Source organism: Chenopodium album, chromosome 9 (genome assembly GCF_948465745.1).
Source record: "Chenopodium album chromosome 9, dcCheAlbu1.1, whole genome shotgun sequence".
Lineage (NCBI taxonomy): Eukaryota > Viridiplantae > Streptophyta > Magnoliopsida > Caryophyllales > Amaranthaceae > Chenopodium > Chenopodium album.
The window spans coordinates 30976478-31002272 of record NC_137842.1 but is presented as its reverse complement, the minus strand read 5'-3'; the positions used below and the strand labels follow the sequence as shown (position 1 = coordinate 31002272).

At 37.5% G+C, this 25795-nt stretch overlaps 2 protein-coding genes and 1 long non-coding RNA gene across 3 annotated transcripts; 1 reads left to right on the top strand and 2 right to left on the bottom strand.

The window, feature by feature from the left end:
• Positions 1-7422: 7422 nt before the first annotated feature.
• LOC145559701 (uncharacterized) lies at positions 7423-8063 on the bottom strand. The gene is made up of 3 exons (XR_014092882.1): positions 7993-8063; positions 7807-7905; positions 7423-7703 (listed from the first exon to the last, which is right to left on the bottom strand). It is a non-coding gene; the product is annotated as an uncharacterized LOC145559701 (long non-coding RNA).
• Positions 8064-12036: 3973 nt separating this feature from the next.
• On the bottom strand, positions 12037-16138 carry LOC145557586 (uncharacterized). The gene is made up of 2 exons (XM_081618757.1): positions 16074-16138; positions 12037-14266 (listed from the first exon to the last, which is right to left on the bottom strand). The coding sequence occupies exons 1-2, from the start codon at positions 16136-16138 to the stop codon at positions 12037-12039; spliced, it is 2295 nt and encodes a 764-aa protein (XP_081474883.1).
• A 4518-nt stretch (positions 16139-20656) lies between these two features.
• Positions 20657-24336, top strand: LOC145557585 (uncharacterized). The gene is made up of 7 exons (XM_081618756.1): positions 20657-20926; positions 21182-21975; positions 22164-22234; positions 22337-23121; positions 23653-23762; positions 23923-23976; positions 24099-24336. Exons 1-7 carry the CDS (start codon positions 20657-20659, stop codon positions 24334-24336), a joined length of 2322 nt encoding a protein of 773 aa, XP_081474882.1.
• Positions 24337-25795: the final 1459 nt, after the last annotated feature.

Here is a 25795-nt window from a genome sequence, read left to right as displayed (position 1 = left end):
TAAAACACTGAAGCTCCTCACACTTAAGGTCGATGATCCCGTGAAACAACAACAAATGAACCTCATGCAAGAGAGTTTGAGAAAGCTATCTAGTGACTATAAATTTCAGGGCATGAGTTCACAAGGGGTCTCGCTGGACAAGGAACTTCTTCCTCATAAGTTCAACGCCACTGACATCCCTAAATTCAAGGCAACAGATAACCCTTACTTTCATCTAAGAGCTTTTGAAACCATAATGAACATTAATGGTATCGATAAGAAGGCTTTCCCCTCTCTGTTCCCACTATCTCTCGAAACCGTTTGTTAACAATGGTTTTTTTCCCTCGAGAAAGAAAAAACCTCTTCTTGGGAGTCAATAAAAAACGCTTTCATAGATATATATATAAGTTCAACATCCAAGACGAGACGGACCATAGACAACTTGAGATGTTAAAACAAAAAGAAAACGAAGGGTTCACTTCTTTCTTCAACAAATGGAGGGAAAGTTCCGCTAATATGGTCAAGGCTCCTACCGAAAAAGAATTTGTGAGGATGCTTATCAAGAATCTCCAAGGGAAGTATTCAAGGCACCTAAAGTACCAACACAATTTAAATACTTTCAAGGTTGTCTATAATATAGGCATTGACATTGAAGATGACCTTCTGAAAGATAATAGTGCGAGAGGAAAGAAGAACGACCATCCTTCTTCTTCCTCTCCCATTAATGAGGTACATGCCACAAACGCCTCTAAACCACGAATCCAAAGATAAAAAAGGGTGTTCACTCCACTTGGTATGAGTTATGAAACAGCTTTCGAGAAGCTACATCACAAAGGACTAGTCATGCCTATAGGGCCCATCAAAGATCCGGTTCTAGAAGCCAGCCCACCCAAGTGGGATCCTAATAAGCACTGCAAATATCATCAAGGAAAGGGTCACGACACTGAGGAGTGTTGGAAACTCAAAGAAGCTATTCAAGATCTGATCGATAACAATGAAACTTCCGAGATTCTAGCCATCGAAGATGACCAAACATCCTTCGATCCATCACTTCTTATCACACCTGTAAGAGAGCCTATGATCGAGACAACTTATATAACCTCTCTCGATGAGGTGGCCATGATTGGGGAGGATGAAAATCTTTTCTTAGATAATACTAGGGAAGACTCGTCAAGTCTAAAGGAGGACGTTCGAAAACTGCAAAATGTCATTGCCATGCTCTTGAATGTGGTAGAAGGATTAGCAAATCGGGTGATGGCCATTGAATAAAATTCTCGCCAAGAGTTTAATGAAGAACTCAATGCTCCTAAGCCACGGGTAAAACGGACCATTGAAGGATACACACCAATAGGAACCACTTACAATGAAGCTTTTGACTGTCTTCACGATCAAGGTCGAGACCCTCCACCTAAAAAACGTTTTCCCAATTGGGATCCGAATTCCTGTTGTCGATACCATAAAGGTCGCGGTCACACCACTGAAAAGTGTCTTTCCCTCAAGGATCGTGTTCAAGACTTCATTGATTCAAATCTCCTTCATGTTCCTCCGCGCGACAAGAAGGCCAAGATTAGTAACAATGGTAATAGTGGATGTAAAGGGAAGAAGGACGACTATCCTTCTTCTTCCGAAAACACCTACTCTAGTAATAGTGTTGGTAATTTCGACCTTAGTGAGATCCTAGCCATGGGTAATCGAAAGCAACCGAAAAGGGAACTTACCCCTATTGGAATTAGCTACGATGATGCTTTCGATCGACTCCATGCCAAGGGAATCATTACTCCTATTGGACCTATTTGAGATCCCCCAATCAAGAAAATATTGCCTAGTTAGAATCCAAACGAACACTTCAAGTACCACCAAGGTAGGGGTCATGCTACTGAGAGCTGTTGGAAGCTAAAGAAGGATATCCAACATTTGATTGATAACAACAAGCTTCCCATACCTCCAGTTTACAAGAAAAGCGAGTGATGATAAAGCAAACAACACAAGACAAGAGGCGAGCTTCAACGACAAGATTTCGTGACCTCTTTTTTCTATTTCTTTTTTATTTACCCTTTCCCCAATAAGTCTTGCATAGGCACCTTTTTATTCTCCTTAGATTTATTTTGTAGGATCATCATATATTTTCTCTTAATAAAATGAGCATTTATTTCCTTATATATGATCATTTCATTATATTGCATTAAATAAAATAAAAAAAATCCATGTCGAATTAAGCACAAGGTATACCAATGATTTGAGGCACCTATTCTAGCCACATCATATCACATTTCACCCTTCAATTATACATCCTTTCTTCATAAACCACTTTGAGCCTCGTCTAACGATAGACCTTTCTTTCTTCAACCTACATCTACCTAACCTTGGGATGGGATGGTGTGTAACTTATACAATTTCAAAAAGGCTTGAGTGAATTCAAAAAAATTAAAATAGCAAAAATAAGCAAAATCAAAAAAATAATAATAAAGGTGTACAAAAGGGCAAGTGTTCCAATGTCTTTGACATAAACATGTCTTTGATATGAACACGTCTCAGATTGCTTCTCTTATCGAGTGCTCGGTACCGTGCTTGAGAAACATGAATGCCAAGTGAGTGATAGACCGCATGATCGGGATTGTCCACACTTATAAAAATGAAATAAATGCTAAAGCAAAAAAGAGCTAAAAAAGAATAGAAACTCAAGCATAAAATTATAAAGATTCAAAAGCGAGGTTGCACACCTTGGGGGCTTATCTAGGGTCTTGAGCCTTTATCCCCTTCTTATTAAAACCTTTAGCTTAACCACGTTATAACCCTTAAAAAGACCTTTTGAGGTATACATACACTTGTGCGAGGTTCGGCTAGAGCTACGTTCGGCCTGATTCCTAACGGATACGGAGGCAACCTCACATCGAGGTGCGGCCTTAATAAACACGCATTCATATTCACATTCACACACTTGCACCATGATCATATCAAGGGATTTCCAATGCTCATCCCTATTCACTTAGAGCTAGACTTGAGGGCTTGATCCCTACATCATTAGCTTACCTAGCCTAAGAGTCACCACCATTTGACTCTTTTAACAAATAATATCTTTCCACACACTTAGCTCTTGTGGCTTAGCTTTAGTGTCACTTTCACACACTGCACGGATATATGACCAAATATACTTCCCTTAGGAACCCTTTGTCATGGAATCTTAACATAACGCTGAAGCATGTCTTGTCATATCAACATCACATATCACTCATCATTGCATCACAAAGTATGAAGTGCTTAGCCTCCGTGCCTAACTTACCCAAATGCTTTCATCATGGAGTCAACCATTGAGATAGCCTAGGATGGATTAATCCTTGCACCTTGAGAGATAATATCAAATGACATTTGACTAAGCTCATTCAACATGCATATTCAAAACTTTCGATTCTTTTTCGCATCTTTCTTTTTCGGGAGAAAGTCGGTACCCTCCACAAAAATGACGGAAATTTTTTTGCATTTTTGCTTTTTTGCATTTTTGGAGTCGCACGATCACATTTCAATGCACACACAGGTCATGAGTCACACGTGTCATTTCACTTTGAGTCGAGTCAACCTCGAGTCAGTCAATCACGGCGAGTCAATTTTATGCCTTGAGTCATGTCAAGTCGATAAGTCAAGCAACATTAAACCTTAGGTCAACCCTAAGATAATTGAAGAAATTAGCAAAGTTCTATAGTAAAAAATAAATACAGGTGCAGCAGAATAGGGAAGACCTTACTCCAGAGATATTTCAGCAGCAACAGAGCTTGAAGCCTCTTAGAAAGGTGATTTCGACCTCATACGGAAATTTCGGGTTCCTTGTTACGCCAATTAGCCCCTATAAGCAATTTGACATGATTAAGTAGTCAGTTTGATTACAATTGCAATAAGTGATCAACCTGATGAAAGATCGTCTCACTTAGCTCAAAGCGCCTCATCACGGAAACACCGACATACTGGTTTTAGCGGAAGCAAAGTTCAGGCGAGCTTTAGAGATCGACAAACGTTGGTCTTCGAAAAATTTTTCTTCAGAATATTATCGCAACAAACGCTCAAGTATCAAAGCTCTTTTGTTCAGAGACGCGTGGACATTTCATCAAAGCTCTTTGTTCAGAGATGTGTGGACATTTCATCAAAGCTCTTTGTTCAGAGACGCGTGGACATTTCATCAAAGCTCTTTGCTCCAGAGATGCGTGGGCATATCAATCAAGCTCTTTTGTTCAGAGACGCGTGGACAATCCTGTTCAAGTTCTTTTGTTCAGAGACGCGTGGACATTTCCTACAAGCTCTTTTTCTTAGAGACGCGTGGGCATCCTATTATCAAGCTCTTCGTTCAGAGACGCATGGAAACATCATTCAGAAGATCATATCAAAAAGAAGCTCTTTGTTCAGAGGCGCGTGAACATATCAAAAAGAAGCTCTTTGTTCAGAGACGAGTGAACATCGAAACAGCATGGTGGCGTTCCCTAGATTGTGGAGAGCTGTCACAAACAACTGAGGATTGTTTCAAGAGAAGCAATCTTCGATAGTATTCCCTTGGACGTGGAATACTATTAATGCGGATGAGGATTGTTTCAAGAGAAATAATATTCGATGGTATTCCCTTGGACGTGGAATATTATCAAAGCGGAGGAGGAATGTTCCAGGCGAAGCAATCTTTGAATTTGGAAGCAGTTACGGGAGTAGCGGTTTTCAAGCGGGATGGCATTCTCTAGCTTGCAGGAGGTCATCAAAACAATCGTTTACTTTCAGAGACGTGTGCTCGACGGTGCAAGATACGCGTTTCTTAACTCTTTTATCTGTTTAACTAACGCTAGTTTTGCAAGTATTGGCGTTACAAGAGTGATTTAGGATCGCAGAACGTTCTGAATCATTCTCCGTCCCTATCGATACTTTGACTTTCGTTTTTGAAACTTGCGTTTCTACAAACTCAGTCAAAGTGGGGGCTTCTGTAGACACCCATTAGTGTCTCCCCAAAACCAAATCCAGTGATGAATACCTTTCGCGTCGAACCATAATCGAATGAAGCGAAAGTGTGGAAAGTTTAGTGTTGCGGAAAGGTTTAATTTCTTTTCTCTTCTCTCTGTTTTTGAAAACTTATTTTAAGAAAACAGCCAATCCAGTTTGGTTGGTCCATGATATGGGTCCAATATTAGTGTAGTTGGATGGGGCTTGACAAGAGTTTTCCAACGATACATTATAAGCCCAATTCCGATGAATATTGAGGAAGTTATGGCCAATTTACTAAACTGGGTCCGGTTTGAGCCTTATGTGCGGCCCAATGATCTAGGGGAGGGCCTAATATAATTCATCATTCCTAATGCAATTAGGAATGATTTTATTCTTCTAGAAGGTTCTTTTAATTCCTAATTCAATTAGCATTGATAAATTCACTTTTGTTGACTTTTCAGAGTTTTAATTAAAATAAAAGAGCATTTTTGAGGAAAAAATACGATTTTATCCTCCTATACGGCAAAATTTATCTGATTTTAGAAAATGCATCAAAAATAGGATTAGCGCCTAACGACAAGCATTGGCGCCAGGCGCTAAGCCTGGCGCCTGGCGCCTGACGCTAGCATTGGCGCCTGGCGCTAATGTTAGCGTCTGGCGCCAATGTTGGAGTCTGGCGCCAATAAGCCAGCATTGGCGCCAGCTCTGTTTTAGGTGCGCCAGACTCTGTTTTGATAATTTATCTTTTTGGCTGATATTCTCTATAAATAACGTATTAAAAACTCCGTTTTCGATAACCAATTCTCATCAACATTCATATTCATTCACCTACAACCAGTTTTCAATTATAATCACCTACAACCAGTTTTCATTCGTCAATTCTCTCTCATTCTCTTTAATCATTCACCATCTTTCTCTCTCTCTTTTTCTAAACTCGCTTTTCAAATACAAAATTCCGCATTCGCAAGACCAAGAAACTCCTTGCCATATTCGAAGTTGCCTTCGCCCTAGACGTGAAAGGTTTAATTTCTGAGGGTTTTATCCAAAACTATATTTCATTTATTTAATTTAATTGTTTGTTTATTATTTTCCTTGAAGTTACTAACGTGTGTATTTTGTTATTAGAAAGAGGTACGAGGCATCAAAGTAAGTGTTTTAATGGTCTTTATTGATGTTATGATTAGAAATCATGTTAAGATTGTTATTATGATATTCCTAGTATCATGTCTAGGGTAATTTTAATATTAAGTATGATTAAAAGTATGATGCTTCCTATGTTCTTCCTAATATTTATGATTGTTAGTATCATGTTAGGGCTAAAGCTTTGATTTTAATTGTTTAGTGACATGCTAGGGTTTGTTATTAATCTTGTTAGTATCATGCTTAGGATCTTGCTATTATTATGCTTTAACATGAACATGTTTATTTTTATGATTATTATTGTTATTATAATTATTATTATCATGATTATTTATTATGTTGCTTGATATTTATTATTATTGTTTGATCACACCTTTTATGCATGTTTAAAAGGAATTGGTACTTGTAATCACGCTTAATAAGACAATTAATAATCTTGTTTAGGGTAAATTTGATTATAATTCAAGTGATCGCCAATGATAGATTTATTTGTGCATTAATATTCAACCAACATAGATTAAACAGGTTTAGGGTTAATCCTATTGATTGTATGTTAGTCAGAAAGCGCACATGAATACGATCAGAATAAAGCACTAGTAGAAAAAGGCTTATTTGCGTCGCTCATTTATAGTGTATTTGCGTCGCTTCTATGAGCGACGCAACTGCTCGCGACAAGTCATTTGCGTCGCTCCTAGGGGCGATGCAAATAAGAGTCATTTGCGTCGCTCCTTTATAAACAAGCGACGCAAATGACTTTTTTTATAAACTTATTTTTTGTTATTTGCGTCGCTCCTTTATAAACAAGCGACGCAAATGACTTTTTTTATAAACTTATTTTTTGTCATTTGCGTCGCTCCTTTATAAATAAGCGACGCAAATGACTCTTCAGACAAACTTATTTTTTGTTATTTGCGTCACTCTTTTCTAAAGGAGCGACGCAAATAACTATTTAGATAAACTTATTTTTTGTTATTTGCGTCACTCCTTTATAAAAGAGCGACGTAAATGACTCTTTTGATAAACTTTTTTGTTATTTGCGTCGCTCCTTCATAAACAAGCGACGCAAATGACTCTTCCAATAAATGCATTTTTTGTTATTTGCGTCACTTGTTTATATAAGAGTGACGCAAATGACTGAGTAGACAATACAAAACTGCTGTATTTGCGTCACTTGTTTGTTTAATGAGTGACGCAAATGAGGTGAATTTTTTTTTTTTTTTTTAATTATAATATAATAATTGCCTTGTATATGTTTGTAGTACCTGTTTTCCTAGGTATAAAGTAATATGCTAACGCTAATATAATTGAAATTAAAATGCAATATTATTGAATAATGCAAATGTAAATTTCGGCAGAATCTCCTTTGTAATTTGGCCTACCCATAAAATTGGGAATGACGGCATTATATTAACAACCTGTCCAATAATTTACATCTCAATATCATAGACATTATACTCATCATCCCAACACCAATTAACCAAATTACTTCATTTCAAGCCTATAATCCAAAACAAGAGTCAAACATGCGCTAAGTGGTAAATCTAAAGTTCAACATTACATATAAAATACTCTGCCCAAATATCTCGGATCTCATTTATCTCCTCCTCGGTGTACGGTGTAGTTCTTGAAAAATCCTATCAACACAACAAATATACAAGAGGAAAGTTTTAATTCAAGATTGTAACTAACATCAAATTGTATTTATCAAACAAAAATGAAATATTTGACAACTCATACCTGAATAAGATCTTCACTGCTATGGTGATGTTCAAGTATTTCGTACATATAACGCATGACGTAGTAGCCACACTCACGTCCACCCAATTGTTGAGGACACTACATGTAATATATTTGTAAGTTGAATTAAATTGCTATACTTCAATTATTAAGAAACTAAAATTTAGGGTCAGAAATTAAGGTAACCTGTCCCAAATGCCATGTCAATTTACTTCCCCTAGATTGTCCACTTAATGCCTTAAAACTTCGAAAAGCACTACACATTTGAAACAAATAACATATATATTACCCTTACACACATAAAATCATGACATTAATAACAAACTAGACTTACTTTGTCATTGCAAACTTAATTACTAAATTTCGCTTCTGCCTCAAAGAATCAAATATGATGACTTCACGCTTAGCCATGCATAAGACCAAAAGAACCCAATGATTCCTACATAATAAATTAGACACACATTTGTAAAAGAGTAAAATAATATCAACAATTTGCAAAGTTCAAATAAATACAAGTTCAAAGTTTATACTTTTCATGGTATGGGCATAAGATGAATTGCTTAGATTTTTGTTTTTCCATCACATGTGTCATGTATAGTAGGATACGATCAGCATCACTATGCAAATAGGTTTCTGAAATCATTTCCGGACACATGAATCCAATGGAAGCCACTTCCTCCGTATCGAGTAAGTCATTCAAGGCCCTACATATATATCATGTAATAACATTATAAATGGTAATAAATAAGTATATGGGAAGAGTGAAATTTGAATATCTTACATCATAAAAACTTGCAAAACTGAAATATTCAGCCAAGCTCCTGTGAGAAGTTGATTGACATCTTCACGTTTGATAATGATGTCCTTACTGTCTTCATAACTAAAGGTCCAAGCATCAGCCTTAACCTTAATAGTTTCACCTTCGGGTAATGAAGATAACAAACTATTCAAAGACCCACACTTCTGAGACAAGTTTTCCAAAGCATAATCCATAAGAAAAACTTTTTTTGGATTGGTGTTGGACTCTTTTGTTTCGCGACCACTTTCAACTACTTTCATTTTGTCTTGCATGTTTTCTTTGGCCGCTTTGTTGTTACCATTGTTCTTATTTGATATAAATTCCTAATCAATAGTAAAGAAAATCTATTCAACAATTTGCTATATTTTGTATGGCAAACTATATGTAAATTGTTACAAAAATAATTTACCTTGTCATGCATGAGTGAAACCAAGTATTTCGGCCATTGGGTAAATGTACCATGAGCATGCTTAAGTTTCTTGATGACTGAAGAAGGAACTGGAACCGAGAATTCTTTGAACTCGTCAAAAAAATCATCAACACTCACCCTCACGTGATCCGGAAGGAGGTTACTATGATGATCAAGGATTAACTCCGGATGATATGTACCTTCAGCTACAATGACTTTCTCAGAGTCATTTTTCAACAATGATAGCCGACAAGGAACCGGTTCCTTATAAAGATAGAAAAAAATCTTAATTAAAAAATATAGAAAACTGAGTTACAAAGTTAAAAGTATGTCGCAGTCATAAATCATTAAAAAAAAAAGATACAAAATATAAAATAACAAAGTGTTGGATACCTGTATGTTTGCAAATGGATCATCACCCACTGATTGGCAACTACTAGGATTTTGCTGAGTCGTCCGGCCTATGTTATTCATTTCTATCATTTCAGTTGGAATTTGAATACCAATCTGTTTAGAAAATAACATAAACTTCTCTTGAACCATGTAATCCATTTTAGAATCCATCTCCTGCATAGTCTCCTCTCGTACCCTCCGGGCTACTCTTGCCTCTAATTCTTCCAGCTCATCATCTCCGAATTCCCTACCCCGTCGGCCACTACGCCTCTCTCCGGATCCCCATACAGCTTTAATGCCAATTCCACTGCCAAATGCTATTGCCCGACCATTACGATCTTTTTTCCCAAGGGCACAAGATAAGATATCATCATGCCTATTAGGAACAAAGTTTCCTTCAGCTTGTTGCTTTCTCCAATTATCCTACACAATGACTTCAAGTTAGAAAACTTTGGTTGCAATACATAAACTTAACAAAATATATTCAAACTTGAAATAAAGACTTATTACATATACTTATTATATACTTACAATGGATTCTTTCACCTCTCTTGTTTTCTCATCCGGCAAATAAGGATTTCCCTTATCATCTTCTATTGATCTTGCTAGAAGCCAAGCATATGTCCTATCCGGCAAACTAGACACAACCGAAGAACAAGATGAAGTACTGGATGCTGAAGATGTCGTGGGAATATACCCTTTTCTACGCCATACAATATTCATTTCACCATATGATTTGGCTCCTAAATGGTGAGGGTATTCGTTGAAAGACTGGCTTTGTCTTGCCTTCTAACTGATTTCCTATTTTCACGAGCATAAATGAAGATTAGTACATAAGAATCCGTTAACAAAGTATTAATACTCCGCATGATCATTGATATTAATACACACAAACCTTAAAATCATCTGTCGTATGCTCCTCCACAAATGTTTTCCACATATCCTCAGATATGAAATCATAGAGTACATACGGCATTCTTTTCTCCTTCGGCATATTCCTGGTACATGTGATCCAACCACTGACCAATTTTGTTTTGAAATCTCTCCAAGTTTTATCACAAGTGCGTAGGACCTTTTTTTTCTTGTCTTCATCTTCTTCGATTTGAAACTCTCTCTACGCAAAAAATTAAAAAAATAAAAAAAGTTAGTAAATAATTTCATCATATTCAAATAAATTGTTTTCATCATATTCAAATAATGTCAAAATGATCATATAATAGTATAACATTTAACATATAATAGTGAATATTACCTTAACATCTTCCCACAAAGTGTCTTTTATTCCTTGTGGAACTTGATTCCAATCTTTATACAATATAGACACCTTTGCACGACTTATTTCACCAACATGAATTTTGTATGCTTTTGCCCACTTTCCAATGGGTCGACACAATTCATCCCATTCAAGCACTCTAGGAACCCCAGGCATGGATTTTAGGCCCTTTGAAGGACCTCTTGGCTTTTTTTTCTTCTTCTGAGAGTCGGTTGTTTGTAGCTCTGATTGTGATTGATTGTGTGGCTCATCTTCCTCACTTTGCAAAGACATGGAACGATTATGCAAATCCTCATCCTCCATTATTACTTACCTGAAAAAAAAAAGACATAAATAAATTAAGACATCGATTTATATCATTTTTAAATTATAAACTTGAACACATAACAATAATAAGCAATTTATGCAATTACTAACACATATTGGAAAAAAAATCATAGAATTCATACCTCCTTCATTCTTCTCTTTTGCGATATAAAATCCTTCATTATGATCTTTTCGTTTCAACGTTGTGTCAAAATCATCGACTATTGGAGGGATGCTCCAAACGGAAGGTGGTGACTCATTAAATTGCTCATCATATTCTTCCTCGTCCACCACATCTTCAATGCCAAGTATCCTTCTTTTACCTTCTAAAACAACTGACCACTTACAATCAGTTGGGTCAGCCATGTAAAAAACTTGTTTTGCTTGTGAAGCTAATATAAATGGATCAGCTAGATGCCCTCGTCGACCAAGATTTACAAGGGTCAAGTTCCCTTGTTCATCTTTTTTTACACCACGGCTACTATCAGCCCACTTACATCGAAATAGAGGAATCTTGAAATCAACATAATCCAGCTCTATTATTTCTTCAATGATTCCATAATAAAATTTCTTCTTATCCACAAGTGTTTTATCATGTGCACTAACATACTCAGATGACAAACCTACTACTTTAACACCACTGTTTTGCATTGTTGACTTGTCATCTTGTCGGCTAGTGTAAAAAGAATACCCATTGATGTCGTATCCCTCATATGACATGACTTGACATTTAGCACCATATGCCAACCATCTCAATGTGTCAGATATATCGTTAGGTGTGGTGGATAGTTGGGACATCACTCGTTCCTTGAACCATGTAACGAATGAACAATTATGCTCCTTTATCAGCTGAAGATCACTTTTGGAAGGATATTTATTTTTAAGAAAAAGCATGTGCTCGTCCAAGTAAGGATGAACCTCACTAAGATTTTGCAACACAAAAAGCTCGGCCTTATTTTTCATTTCAAAGCCCATGGATATCCTTTTCCTGCCAATAGTACCTTGACCTCCAAGCCTCCCATCGTGTCGAGACTTTGGCAACCCAATTTTCTATGAACGTGCAAGATATTGAGCAACCCATGCTGCCACTTCCTCAGCAACTGTTCGTTGTACAATACTAGCTTCAGGTTTGGCCGGATTCATGACTTTTCCCTTTAAGTCACCCATTTCTCGTTCAAAAGGATACATGTATCTCATACACACTGGTCCACAAAGTTTAATTTCACGTACAAGATGAATAACCAAATGAGGCATCACATCAAAAAAAGATGGGGGAAAATACATTTCAAATCGACACATTGTCTCAAGTATATCTGCTTGCAAGTCATCTAAAATACTTGGATTTATGACCTTGCTACAGATAGTGTTAAAAAAGACACATAATCTTGTAATTGTATACCTCACTTGAGGTGGAAAAATTCCTCGAATGGCAACTGGTAATAATTGTCGCATCAAGACATGACAATCATGAGATTTCATGCCACCCAATTTCAAGTCAGACATTGACACAAGTCTACGAAAATTAGAAGAAAATCCAGCCGGGACCTTTAAACCATGCAATGACTCACAGAAGCTAGTTTTTTCCTTTTTAGACAAGGTAAAGCAAGCTGGGGGAAGATACCAGCGTTTTCCTCGAGATTCGGGTGCCAACTCTGAACGACCCATAGCAGCCATGTCTTTTCTTACTTTAACTCCATCCTTTGTCTTTCCTGGCATGTTTAATAAAGTTCCCACAATGGCATCACATATATTTTTCTCAATATGCATTACATCTAGACAATGTCTAACTTCCAAATGTCTCCAATATGGAAGAGACCATAGCTCAGACTTCTTCTTGTAACCCCCAGTTGATTTGCTTTTGTAAGGCTTACCAAACTCATTCTCAATGTCTTTGACCCGCTGATAAACCTCACTTGCACGTAAAGGGCCACGAGCTTCTCTCAACTCCACTTTTCCATTAAAAGACCCCTTATTGAATCGAAAAGGGTGGTCTTCTGGAAGATGTCTTCGATTATCCATGTATACATGCTTGCCACAATTTTCTAGGCGCAATGCCTCCAAATCATCTTCACAAATGGGGCAAGGAGTTCTTCCCTTCACAGTGTACCCCGACAAATTCCCATAAGCTGGGAAGTCATTTATCGTACAAAAAATCATGGCACGTAAAGTGAAATTGGTTTTACTATATGCATCAAACATTTGGACACCTTCATTCCATAACAATTTCAAATCTTCAATGAGAGGCGCTAGATACACATCAATGTCATTTCCAGGTTGTTTAGGCCCAGATATTAGAAGGGACAACATAATGTATCTAGACTTCATGCATAACCAAGGAGGCAAATTGTAGATAGTTAGAAGAACCGGCCAGGTGCTATATTGGGTACTTAGTGTCCCAAATGGGTTCATTCCATCTGTACTAAGACCAAGCCTAAGATTTCGATCTTCTTCACCAAAGTCCTTGAACTTTCGATCAATGTTCCTCCATTGCGGGGAATCAGCAGGATGCCTCATTAACCCATCTTTCTTCCTCCCTTCAGCATGCCACCTCAATAATTTTGCAGTTTTTTCATCCGAGAAGAGTCTCCTAAATCTCGGTATAATTGGAAGATACCATAATACCTTAGCCGGAGACCCTTTCTTACACATCTCACCAGTATCATTCATCTTGTAACGAGAAACTCCACACCTTGGACACTCATGCAAATCAGCATACTCATTTCGATACAACACACAGTCATTGGGACAAGCATGTATCTTCTCATACTCCATACCCAAGGGGCACATAAGTTTCTTGGCCTCATAGGTGGAGTTTGGAAGTTCATTCCCGTCGGGAAACATTTCTACTAAGGCTTCTAACAACTGCGTAAAACCCTTGTCAGTCCAACAATTGCTCGCCTTTAAGTTGAATAACTTCATAATAGCACCAAGTTTAGTGAACTTTGTACAACCAGGATATAACGGGGTTTCAGCAGCTCTCAAAATACTATCATATGTCTGGGGACACTCTGTGAAATGGTCTTCAACATCTTGCATCATTTCATCTATCCTGTCCTTCTCCACTTCACTCTCACTTTCAATACCAATATCATCAGCTGTATCGATATCCTCACCTTGGGGGTCATTATCATCATCACAATGATTCTCATCTTCCCTTGGACAATAACTAGAACTTGCCTCAATATATATGCTCTCACCATGCCATGTCCACCTCGTGTAGTTTTCTTTAAACCCACGACGAATTAGATGATCTTTAATATCAACTATATCACGATATCCCCTCGAATTTTTACAGTCACAACAAGGACAAAGAATATTCTTTGATTTATTCTCTGTTTGGTGTTTTAAGGCAACAGTGCTAAACTCTTCAATTCCTCGTAAAAAACTTGTACAATTTCGTTTACCATACATCCAACTTCGATCCATTTTCAACCACTGAATAACAAAATTAATTTTAAGATAATGTGTATATTTTGTAACATATATAGCTCCTTAACCATAAACAAGAATATAAGGCATCAAACATTTTCATTCAAAGTTTATATCATGTAAATGCAACTCCGGATGATCCAATAAGGTCCTTATCACTCCAACCTAACCCATTCTTGAATGTCCTATCTCACTAATAACTACTTGTAAAGTTTGGTTCTAAAGAAAATCCGGCAGCATTTCCCTATAGTTCTCCAAGCACACAATGTAGATAATCGGCTATCAACATATGTACCCAGAGAACAATCGGGAAATAGTGAGCCATGATCTTCTTAGATCCAAAACAATTCAAGTAGTTATCACCTAAATGAGATAGAACATTCAAAAACAGTCCCAAACCGGGGACTATTCAAGACTTACTCCTAATGAGTAAGCCCTGAACGGGTATCTAAGTCAATGATGCAAGTATTATTGCAATTCCAATCAATTATATCACAATTAAAAATCTCATACAATTCACAATCATTATACCAACCAGAACAAATAAGTTAATATTGCAAAGAATGGTTCAGATATATATACCACAAGTGAAGACAATCTCGTATGCGTACTACCGCCTTAATCATTTGTCCACAACCAGAACCTCGAGCAACTTGTGGAATTCACTTCCGCATAATTAAGAATCTGCCATAAAAAATTACATATATTAAACCAACAAAGTTGATTCAACTTAATCTGCCATGTGACATAAAAGTTGTTATTCGGCATTGATTCTATTCTTTAATCCTCTTTTTTTTTCTTTTCTGATCAAATTTGACTTTATTACATATCTTTATAAGTAAAGGTGGGGGTGCATAACTGCATATGTAATAGTCAGGTGTGACGGGGTTCAAGCAAAGAGCAGGAATCTTAGTGGATCATAATTTTCACCAAAACCTTACCTAATTAATTAATCATACTAATAATTTTCTTCATAAAATCAGATCAAGCAACCCATTCCTAAGAGGTATTCACAATATTTGACTCACGTGACGCCATGTGAGTCCGTAGGAGCAATTTTTTAATTAATGGCAGATCTACTGGTACCGTACTCACCCCCTTTCCTTTATATCTTATTGTTTATAGTGGACAGGAATACATACAACATATACTATATATGATGATCACAGAAAGTGACCAAACCAAAAGGGACAGTCCAAATATTAAGTATCTTTGTCCCTGTGATTATGATAATCACTTTGTCTGACCACGTATTTGCGTGTGTGCTCGTGATCCTAAATCTCATAGAACAAGAGCGAGCACGAGAGAAATAGAGTTCAGGACATTACTGAAAGTGCCTAAGTAGAGGTACTTGTTCTCATAAACGCACCCAATTCGTGCTTCCCATTATGATGATGCCTACAAAAAAATTAAATGATAAAAAATAATTTTAATAAGACATTCAAAGAATCATAGATGTCAACCAGTAGTATATTGCAAAACAGCAACTGTAAAAATCTACAGACTAAATGCAAACAAATTTGCAGAACAAATGGAGCACTAACAATTATCCATAGTAAAAGAACACAATCTATAAAATTACTTTAGTTTGAAGTTTGAAACTTCAAAGAAACCATGGTATTTAAAAAAAAAAAAAAAAAGCCCCAAAAAACTTTTACCGCAAATTGTATCCAGGCTTTGAACAGTGCAATAGTATTTCACTGGGTGGAAGAACAGATCGCATAAAAGCAGGCTTTGCAGGTGAACAACTATGTCAAGTTGACTGCACTCCTACGCCAATAACATGAAGTAATAATAAGCTCCTTACTTAACTAAACTACATAGAGAAAGTAAAAGACAATTTCCTACACGCCAGAGAAAAACTAAGGCTGAGTACATAACCTGTGAGGCTGTGATACCTTCACAAGTATCCGCCTACTTCTAAAGGTCAAAGACCCAAAGAGAAAAAGTTCAATATTTGCTCCATAATTATACCGTACATAATATTGAAAAGATCCCAGATGATTAAGCCTAGCATTCCAATTACAATATCACTTCTCTATTAGGACATAAGCTAGAGGCCTGGCTTATCATGCAACGTCTTCTCGGTTTTTTAGTTTTTAAAAGTTACTACTGGCTTAAATTGCAAAGTTAACAATTTATTCATGCGTTATTGACTATGCTATTTAGGCTTGGGTATGCCGGTATGGTACATATCCGTTTTCAGGGACTATGCAATATGCTCAAATGACTATGCTATTCTACAGACTGTTCAAAGATGCAAACAAGCAACCAGTAAAATATTGCAAAACAGCCATATAAATTCAATGACTATGCAATATGCTCAGATAAAAATTGACTTCAAAAATTCAATGACTGAAATTCACAAGTATGCAATATGCTCAAATGAAAATTCAATGACTGAAAATTATAAAAATTCAATTAAATCTGCCATATAAATTCTAATTAGTGAACTAACACTAAACCTGAAATTAAACTAAGTCATTGTTCAAGTTAAATGCTACATTCTATCTACCATGAAAAGATTGAACATAAATAGAAGCAATCTTACCATAGGTGAAATTGATTTCTAAAATTCAACAATGTCGAGCCGAAATCGATTTTTGGGGGCGAAATTAAGCGATTTTTCCACTCGAAAATTCAAAAATTCAACATTGCTGTAATTTGCTTGAACTTCCTCGGGTTTTTGGGGGCGAAATTAAGCGATTTTTCCACTCGAAAATATCAGATATTGCTCGAATTTTTTCAGAAGGATTTTTAATTGAATTTTTTGGGGTTTCTAGGGTTCGAATTCGTATGGAATTGAGTACATTTTTTGCTCGAAATGGGGGATTTTTGGTCGAAAATAATCAATTTTTCTGGGGTTTAAGGGTTCGAATTAATTAGGGTTTTTGGTCTAAATTTTTGCTCGAAATTGCTCGGATTTGCTGCCGATTATGGGTGTTGAACTTGATTGCGATTTTGGATGTTAAATTTGCTGGGGAATTGCAGTTTTTTGGGCGAATTTGTGGGTGTTTTTTGGGCGAATTTGTTGGATTGAAGGGTCGAAATTAAGCAACTCTGTTTAGTGAATTAGTGAAAGTGAAAAGCTAAGGTCAAAAAAGCGCAGAATGGGTAACCTAAAGCAGAGTTATTTGCGTCACTTTATAATAAAAATGCGACGCAAATAACAAAATCTGAAATGCTGAAAAATTGTTATTTGCGTCGCTCATTTATTAAAAGAGTGACGCAAATTATTCACTGCCTTATTTGCGTCGCTTGTCAGTAAATGAGTGACGCAAATAATAAACTTATTTGCGTCGCTTTAATAAATAAGAGCGACGCAAATGATAGAAAGCTAACATACATTTGTTTTTTGCGTCGCTTCTTTAATAACAAGCGACTCAAATAACTTTAAAGTATGGTAAAAATACACATTTGCTTCGTTCTTTGGAATGAGTGACGCAAATATGGCGACGCAAATGAGCCTTTTCTACTAGTGAAGTAGAGGCCTATTATTAGGGCAGGTTCAATCTCTTTTAGGTTGGATTTGTACCTTCATCCCCGAACCCTTATTTGGTTCAAGACCTTATGGAGTTGACGATCTCTTGGATCGTTAAGGGGTGTAACCTTCACCCTATGAACGGTTTACAAGTTCCTAAAACTTGTTGGCGCCTCTTTTGCTCTATCTTCTTTACCTTTAGACGCCACCGTACTTTATTGTATGATCACAGTGGGGTTCAAGCTAGGGGTTAACGCTTGAAATTCATTCCCCACAGTAAGGCAACTAGGCAAGAGGACTTACGGCACATGTGGTGGTCTGCGCTGATGTCGGTGCGAGTGTGGGTGGTGAGGGAGGCGGTAGTGTGAAATATACAAAAATCTATACCAACAACACAAAATAATGAGTATAAACAAACGAAAATGTTATCAATTCCCCTGGCCTGCACCCAACACACCAATTGAATCAAACCCTTAATTTGATACTAATAATGACCAATTACTATACAATAACTAATAATTCAAGAGAATTTCTGAACAATAAATCTATATAAATACCTAATTTCACTGATCAAACTACATAAATTAAAAAAAAAAAGGAAATTTATGAGATCATTACCAGGAATTGAAAATAATAAAAAGTAGATGAACAATTTTTCCACTGGTTTAAGCCAAAATCTTTGAATCAAAAGTGGTTTTAGGAGATGAGATTGTATGGATGATGATAGAAGGTACGGAGTAATTAGATTTTGGGAGAAATTGAGATAGAGATGGGTCTGTGGCGGCGAGTGGGGAGCAAGCAGTTTTATTTTTTATTGCGTTTTTTTATTGCCCTGCTTTCTTTTGTTATTCGTAATATTGAGATCTGAAATACTGCCATTGAGTCACGTGCATGAGATTATTTCGACGCTTTTTAATGTCCATAAAATATTACGACTTAGAAAAGCGTCGAGAAAAAACGGAACCTAAATTTTATGCTGACGGCTTATATTCAGCGTCGAGGCAAAAGCGTCGAGAAACTAAGGGATTTGTAGTACTGGAAGGGGGTGGAAAATATGTGTTGATATTGGATGAATGATGATGGTTGGATTGAACTCATGCCATAAATTGATGAAAGACATGATTTTTGATAGCTTGAGATTATTGTTGCACTCTATTTGATGTTTTCTAGTTTAAATGCATGAAAGTGATTTGAACTAGATTAAGATCATCTCTATTTTAATGATTGCATGAGAATGAGTTATTAGAGTGGAGTTTTTATGGATTGTGTTTCTTTATTCTCTTGAAATGATTGTAACTAACAGGGTGCATGAGAATGATCCTTATTAGTGTAGACCTCTTTCATTGATTTGCCTAGACTATTGCATGAGAATGAATTGTTTAGGTAGAATCTTGTGTTCTTTGGCATGTGTATCATGATAAACATTATTATTTCCCTCTTTCTAATCTTATTTGACACCCCATTATCCCTAGCGTCATTTTCCCTTGATTTTAATCATCATTTTCTTGCTTATTTGTAGTTTTAGTGTTCTTACTCAACAAAACCAACAAAAACAATCCCCATTTTGCTCTTGCATTAGTGATTATTGATGTTGAATTAGTGTGCTTCCCTAGTGGTTCGACCCTTTACTTGCCACTAACTAGTTTGGTGTAAGTTTAGGTATTATAAATGATTAATTTGATTAGGATAGTAGCTTAACGACCTATTTAACCCGCGATCAGTATGTAATTACCCAGAATGGGTAGCGAACATCGTCCCAGTCCCTAAAAAGGATGGACGAGTTCGCATGTGTGTCGACTTTAGGGATCTTAATAAAGCTAGCCCTAAAAACGATTTTCCTCTACCACATATTGATATATTGGTAGATAACACGGCTGAACATGCGATATTATGCTTTATGGATGGATACGCAGGTTACAACCAAATTTTAATGGAAAAAAAAGACGAAGAAAAGACATGCTTTATTACCCCTTGGGGTACGTATTGCTACACAGTCATGCCATTCGGTTTAAAAAATGCAGGAGCTACATACCAAAGAACGGCTACGACTCTCTTGCTTGATATGATGCATAAAGAAATAGAAGTGTATGTGGATTATATGATCGTGAGGTCCAAAGATAGAATGGGACATACAAAAGCTTTACGCAAATTTCTCGCTCGCATAAAAGAATACAAAATGCGATTGAATCCACAAAAATGCACCTTCGGAGTAACTTCTAGCAAGTTACTCGAATACGTAGTAAGCACACGTGGCATCGAGATCGATCCCTCTAAAATAAAGGCAATTGTTGACATGCCTCCCCCTCAAACAGAAAAAGAAATTAGGGGATTCCTTGGCAAACTACAATACATTAGTCGATTTATCAACAAATTGACTATCACTAGTGAGCCAATATTTAAAAAATTGAAAAAAGAGGAGAAACATGAATGGGACGATTAATGCCAAAAGGCCTTTGAGAAAATCAAAGATTATCTCAAAAGTCCACCAATTATAGCACCACCAATACCCAAACTACCTCTTAGGCTATACATTACATTTACAGACACAGCCACAGGTGCCATGTTAGCACAAGAGGTAGAAAAATTCGAGCGTTAAATATATTACATAAGTAAAAAATTCATCCAATATGAAACAAAATATATCACCGCATTCAATGAATCTACTTGAATTGAACGTTGACTTGCGTTGACTTTCTCTCTTCTCTCTCTTCTCCATGGTTCTTCATCTTTGATTGGTTTCTTCATCAATTTTGGATTTCAATGGCTAAGAAGAAGAAGCAGGCTATTTCTACACCTCAAGTAGCGCAACAAAAGACTGCTCATGAAGCTTTTGATTCGATATTGCAAAATTTGAGAAACTCATGCACATCTTTCGTTCCTAGTCCGATTCAAGAGTTGGATGAATTGGTTACTCTGGCACCGGCGTTAGTGCATCTAGATTGTGGAGCTATTCCCAGAAGTGATGCTGAGACCATTGTTCTCTTTGCTGAAGCTACTGCTAGGCCGGATTTAAGACAATCCAATGGAACAGTACCTAGGGTTTCTGGGTTTACTGTTCCATTGGATGCTGGTGGATCTGAGCATCGTGCTGAGCCAGGAAGTCATCCTCGCCATTCCTCACCCTCTCTGGAGCAGAACACGCATAAGAATAGTGAGGATCGGGCTGCTTCTTCCCCTGCTCTGGAGCTGAATTCGCGCAAAATCAATGAGGATCGAGCTGCTCCTTTTACTGGAAAATTAGCTGCTAAAGGGGCTTCTTTATCTTTTGTTGCTCCAAAAGTGTAGGAAGGGAAACAAATTGCTGAGCTACAGGCAGTCGAGCTTGAGGCAGGTAATAAAAAATGGGCTAATGCTTTAGTTTTCTATGTGGTTGGCCTTTACCCCACTATTGCTGCTGTTTTTCGTTTTTTTGCTCAACAATGGAATGATATGCAAAAACCAGATGTTTATTGGCATGATGATGGGTACTTTATCGTTAATCTCTGTTCTAGTGATGATAAAGATACTATACTTTGTTATGGTCCTCATATGTTCCTTGGAAAACCAGCGATAGTGAAGCCTTGGTGTCCTAATTTTGATTTTAATGCTGAAATTCTTAGAACTGTTCCTCTCTGGGTTAAGTTCCGTAATCTCCCGCTTAATTGTTGGGGATCTGACACTCTTAGCCGCATTGGTAATTTGCTTGGAGTGCCAATTTGTGCTAATGAATGTACTACTAGACAACTTAGAGTGTCTTTTGCTAGGGTTCTAATTGAAATTGATGTTACAAAGCCTATGCCCAATTCTGTATGGGTTGAGAGTCCTTCAAAGGAACTATTGGAGCTCAAGGTAGTGTATGAGTGGGCCCCTCCTTTTTGTTCTAAGTGCAACAAGGTTGGTAATGATTGCTCTGTTAAGCCTGCTATGCCTAAGCAGGCTCCTAAGCAGCCGGCTCCTGTTCCTCCTAAGCAAAAGCAGGTCTGGGTTCCTAAGCCTAGCAAAGCCCCTGCTCCTGCTACTGCTGTTGATGTTGGTGCTTCTGTTCATGGACAATCTATTATTACTCCACAGGTTCATACTTCTCAAAATTCAGATGAGGGGTGGAGAATAGTTGGAAGGAAGACAAAAAGCCAACAAACTAGAGTTCATCAGCCTGCTTCTACCTCTAATGCTTTTGTTGCTTTATTTGCAAATGAAATGGATGGTGCAGGTGGTTTCACTATAAATCCAAGCGGGGGTGAGGTTAATCCCCCTTTGGTGTCATGATTTACTCTATTTGGAATGTCAGGGGCCTGGATGACCCTGGAAAAGTTGCCTCTATAAAGAGGTTGCTTCATTCTCATTCAGTTGATGTTGTTGGTTTGCTTGAAACAAAAATCAAATTGAAAAATGTTCTCACTTATTAAAGGAAGTTTGGCTCTTCTTGGCTTTGGTTGTGTAATTATGACCATTCTCCCAAAGGGAGGATTTGGCTTGGTTGGAATGCAGATAGAGTAACTGTTAATGTCTTGAAGGTTCATGAACAGTTCATTCATTGTAGTGTTTCTTCTAAGGACCTCTCTACTCAAATTCATCTTACTGTTGTTTATGAGCTTCACTCCATTCATGATAGGCTTCCTTTGTGGGAAGGTCTTAGAAGCATCTCTATTCAGCATTCTCCTTGGCTTTGTGCTGGTGACTATAACTTTGTCCTTCATACTTCAGATAGGCTTCATGGTACTGATGTTACTGATTATGAGACTAGAGATTTTCATAGTCTGGTTGATGATTTGGACCTCACTGAGATTAAGAGCAAAGGAGCCTTCTACTCTTGGTCAAATAAGGCTCACACTGGTCCTAAAACTCTTTCTAGGATTGATAGAGTCTTTGGTAACCAAGCTTGGCTAGCCTCTCATGGGCATGTTGAGACTGTTTATCTCACCCCCACTTTATCTTATCATAGCCCAGTTCTGTTGGATGTTTGTTCTGCCCCTACTGGGAGAGGTAGGCCATTCAGGTTTCTAAATTGTATTGCTGATCACCCTGATTTTCTTGATACTGTTTCTCAGGCTTGGGGTTCTGGTTGTTCTGTTTGGCAGAAGCTTAATTCTGTGAAGGCTAGTATTAAGTCTCTTAATAGCAAGCAGTTTGGAAACATTGAGGAAAAGATTGATCAAGCTAATATTGAGCTTTCTGGAATTCAGAACTTAATGGCTCAGAATCCTGATGATTTGGATCTTTATGCTAAAGAATCTGATGCTATTAAGGTTGTCAAACACTGGAATGATATTCAGGAAAGCATCTTCAAACAAAAATCTAGGATCAATTGGATTAAGCTTGGAGATGGAAATTCTCATTATTTCTTCTCTGTGATGAAGAGTAGACAAGCAAGGAATAGAATTGACTCCATTTTTTATTCTAATCAGGTGTTGCTCAAGGATCCGGATGCTATTTCTCATGAAATTATCTCCTTCTATAAGTCTCTTTTAGGGACTCAGGCTCCTTGGCTCCCTACTGTTAACCTTGTCACTATGAGGAGGGGTAAGCAGCTTAGCTTTGCTGCTTAGAGCTATCTCATTAGGCCTATTTCTCATGATGAAATTGATGGTGCCCTTAAGGGAATTGATAACACTAAAGCTCCTGGTATTGATGGCTTTAACTCCCTTTTCTTTAAGAGAGCTTGGCATATTGTGAAAGATGATATTTATGCTAGTGTTATTAAAGGGACCTTGCCTAAGCAATGGAATTGTACAACTATCACTCTTGTTCCTAAAATCCCTAATGCTTCTCATGTTAAGGATTTTAGACCTATAGCTTGTTGTACGGTGGTTTATAAGCTCATTTCTAAAATAATAACTGCTAGGCTTGCTGCTATCATTGGTGAGGTGATTGATGATGCTCAGGCAGGGTTCATTCCAGGCAAGCACATTGGTGACAATATCCTTCTTGCAACTGAATTGATCAAAGGTTATGATCACAAATTTATCTCTCCTAGGTGCATGGTTAAGGTGGATTTGAAGAAAGCCTATGATTCAGTTGAGTGAGGATTTTTTATCACTGTTATGCAGGAGCTTGGTTTCCCTCAGAGATTTGTTAGCTGGATCTGGACTTGTCTTACTTCTGTCTCCTATTCTATTCTTATTAATGGTTCCCCTGCTCCTCCCTTTGAAGCTAAGAAAGGCCTAAGGCAAGGTGACCCTATGTCTCCCTTTCTTTTTGCTATTGGTATGGAATACATCTCTAGATGCCTTGATGAGCTTAGGTTAACTCATGATTTCAACTTTCATCCTAGATGTGAAAAGTTAAACCTAACTCACATGATGTTTGTGGATGATCTTCTGATGTTCTCTAGAGCTGATAATGTTTCTGTTAAGCTCCTCTTCCAAGCCTTCTTAAAATTTTCAGGTGCCTCTGGACTTTCTGCTAATCTTGATAAAAGTGAAGTCTATTTTGGAGGAGTTCCTATTGATGTTCAGACATAGTTGAGGGAGCTTCTTGGTGTTTCTCAAGGTACTATCCCTTTTAGGTATCTTGGGGTCCCTCTTTCTTCCAAGAAGCTTACTATTGCTCAGTGTAGGCCTTTGGTGGAGAAGGTGACAGCTAGAATCCAAGGGTGGATGGCTAAACACCTATCTTATGCTGGGAGGCTTCAGTTGGTGAAGAGTGTGTTGTTTGGTATTCAGACATATTGGGCTCAAATTTTCATCTTACCAAAGAAAATTTTGGAAGAGGTCGAGGCTAGATTCAGATGCTTTCTTTGGACTGGTTCCTCTGCCCCTACTAAAAAATCTTTGGTGGCTTGGAATAATGTCTGTCTCCCTAAAGTTTGTGGTGGCTGGAATTTTCTGTCTCTTCCTGAATGGAATAAAGCAGCTGTCACTAAGTTACTTTGGGATATTGCTCACAAGACTGATAATCTTTGGGTTAAGTGGGTCCATATCTATTACTTCAAGCATAGAGATTGTTGGACCACCCCTACTCCTGCTAAATGCTCTTGGTTCTTGAAGAAGATTCTGAGATGTAGAGATGTTGTGAATGATCAAGGGGGATGGGATGGTTTCATGTAGGGCAACAAAGTGAAAATCAAGAAGCTTTATGCTGCTATTAGACCTCAAGTCCCTAAGGTTCCTTGGAAGAGAGTCATTTGTCATAACTTGGCAACTCCTAAAAGTGTTTTTATCTTGTGGCTAGCTTTAAGGAATAGGCTTGTCACTAAGGATAGGTTGCTCCAATGGAACATTTCTTGTGATCCAAGGTACTTCTTGTGTTTGAATAGCAATGAAAGTGTTCAACATCTATTCTTTGATTGTGAATATTCTAGACAGGTTTGGAACAAGGTGTTGGGTATTTTACATGTTTCCAAGCCTGTTCAACAGTTTAGTGATGAGATTGATTGGATGAAGAAAATCTGTAGAAGTTCCAGATTGAAAAACAAAGTGATCCATGTAGCCTTTACTGAAACGGTTTATGGTATATGGATTCAGAGGAGTGCAGTCTTGTTTACTGGGTGCTGCAAATCTGTTTATGCCCTTGTTAGGGATATTATCTTTCATTCAGTCTGTAGAATCCCGGCGGGAAGCAAATTTTTTATTGTTTAGGGCTGCTTCTGCTTCTCTGGTTTTCTGGTGTTGTTGTTGGTTCTTGATATTTCTGATTCCTAGTTTCTGAGTGCTGGTTTCTAGTATTGGGTTTGTTTTTGCTGGTTTTGCTTTTGTTGCTCTTTTGGGTATTGAGTGTTGTGTTGTTGCTGCTGGTTTGCTCTTTGAAGCTATTTTCAGTTTTAAAATTTATATTATGCTGCTGGCTGCTGCTTCTCTGCTACTGCTTTTGCCCTGCTGGTTTGTTGCCTTGCTTCTGGCTGCTTCTGATCTGTTGTTTCTGTTGCCCTGCTACTCTGCTGTTCTGGTGTTGTGCTGCAGGCTGCTGCTGCTTTTCTGCTGC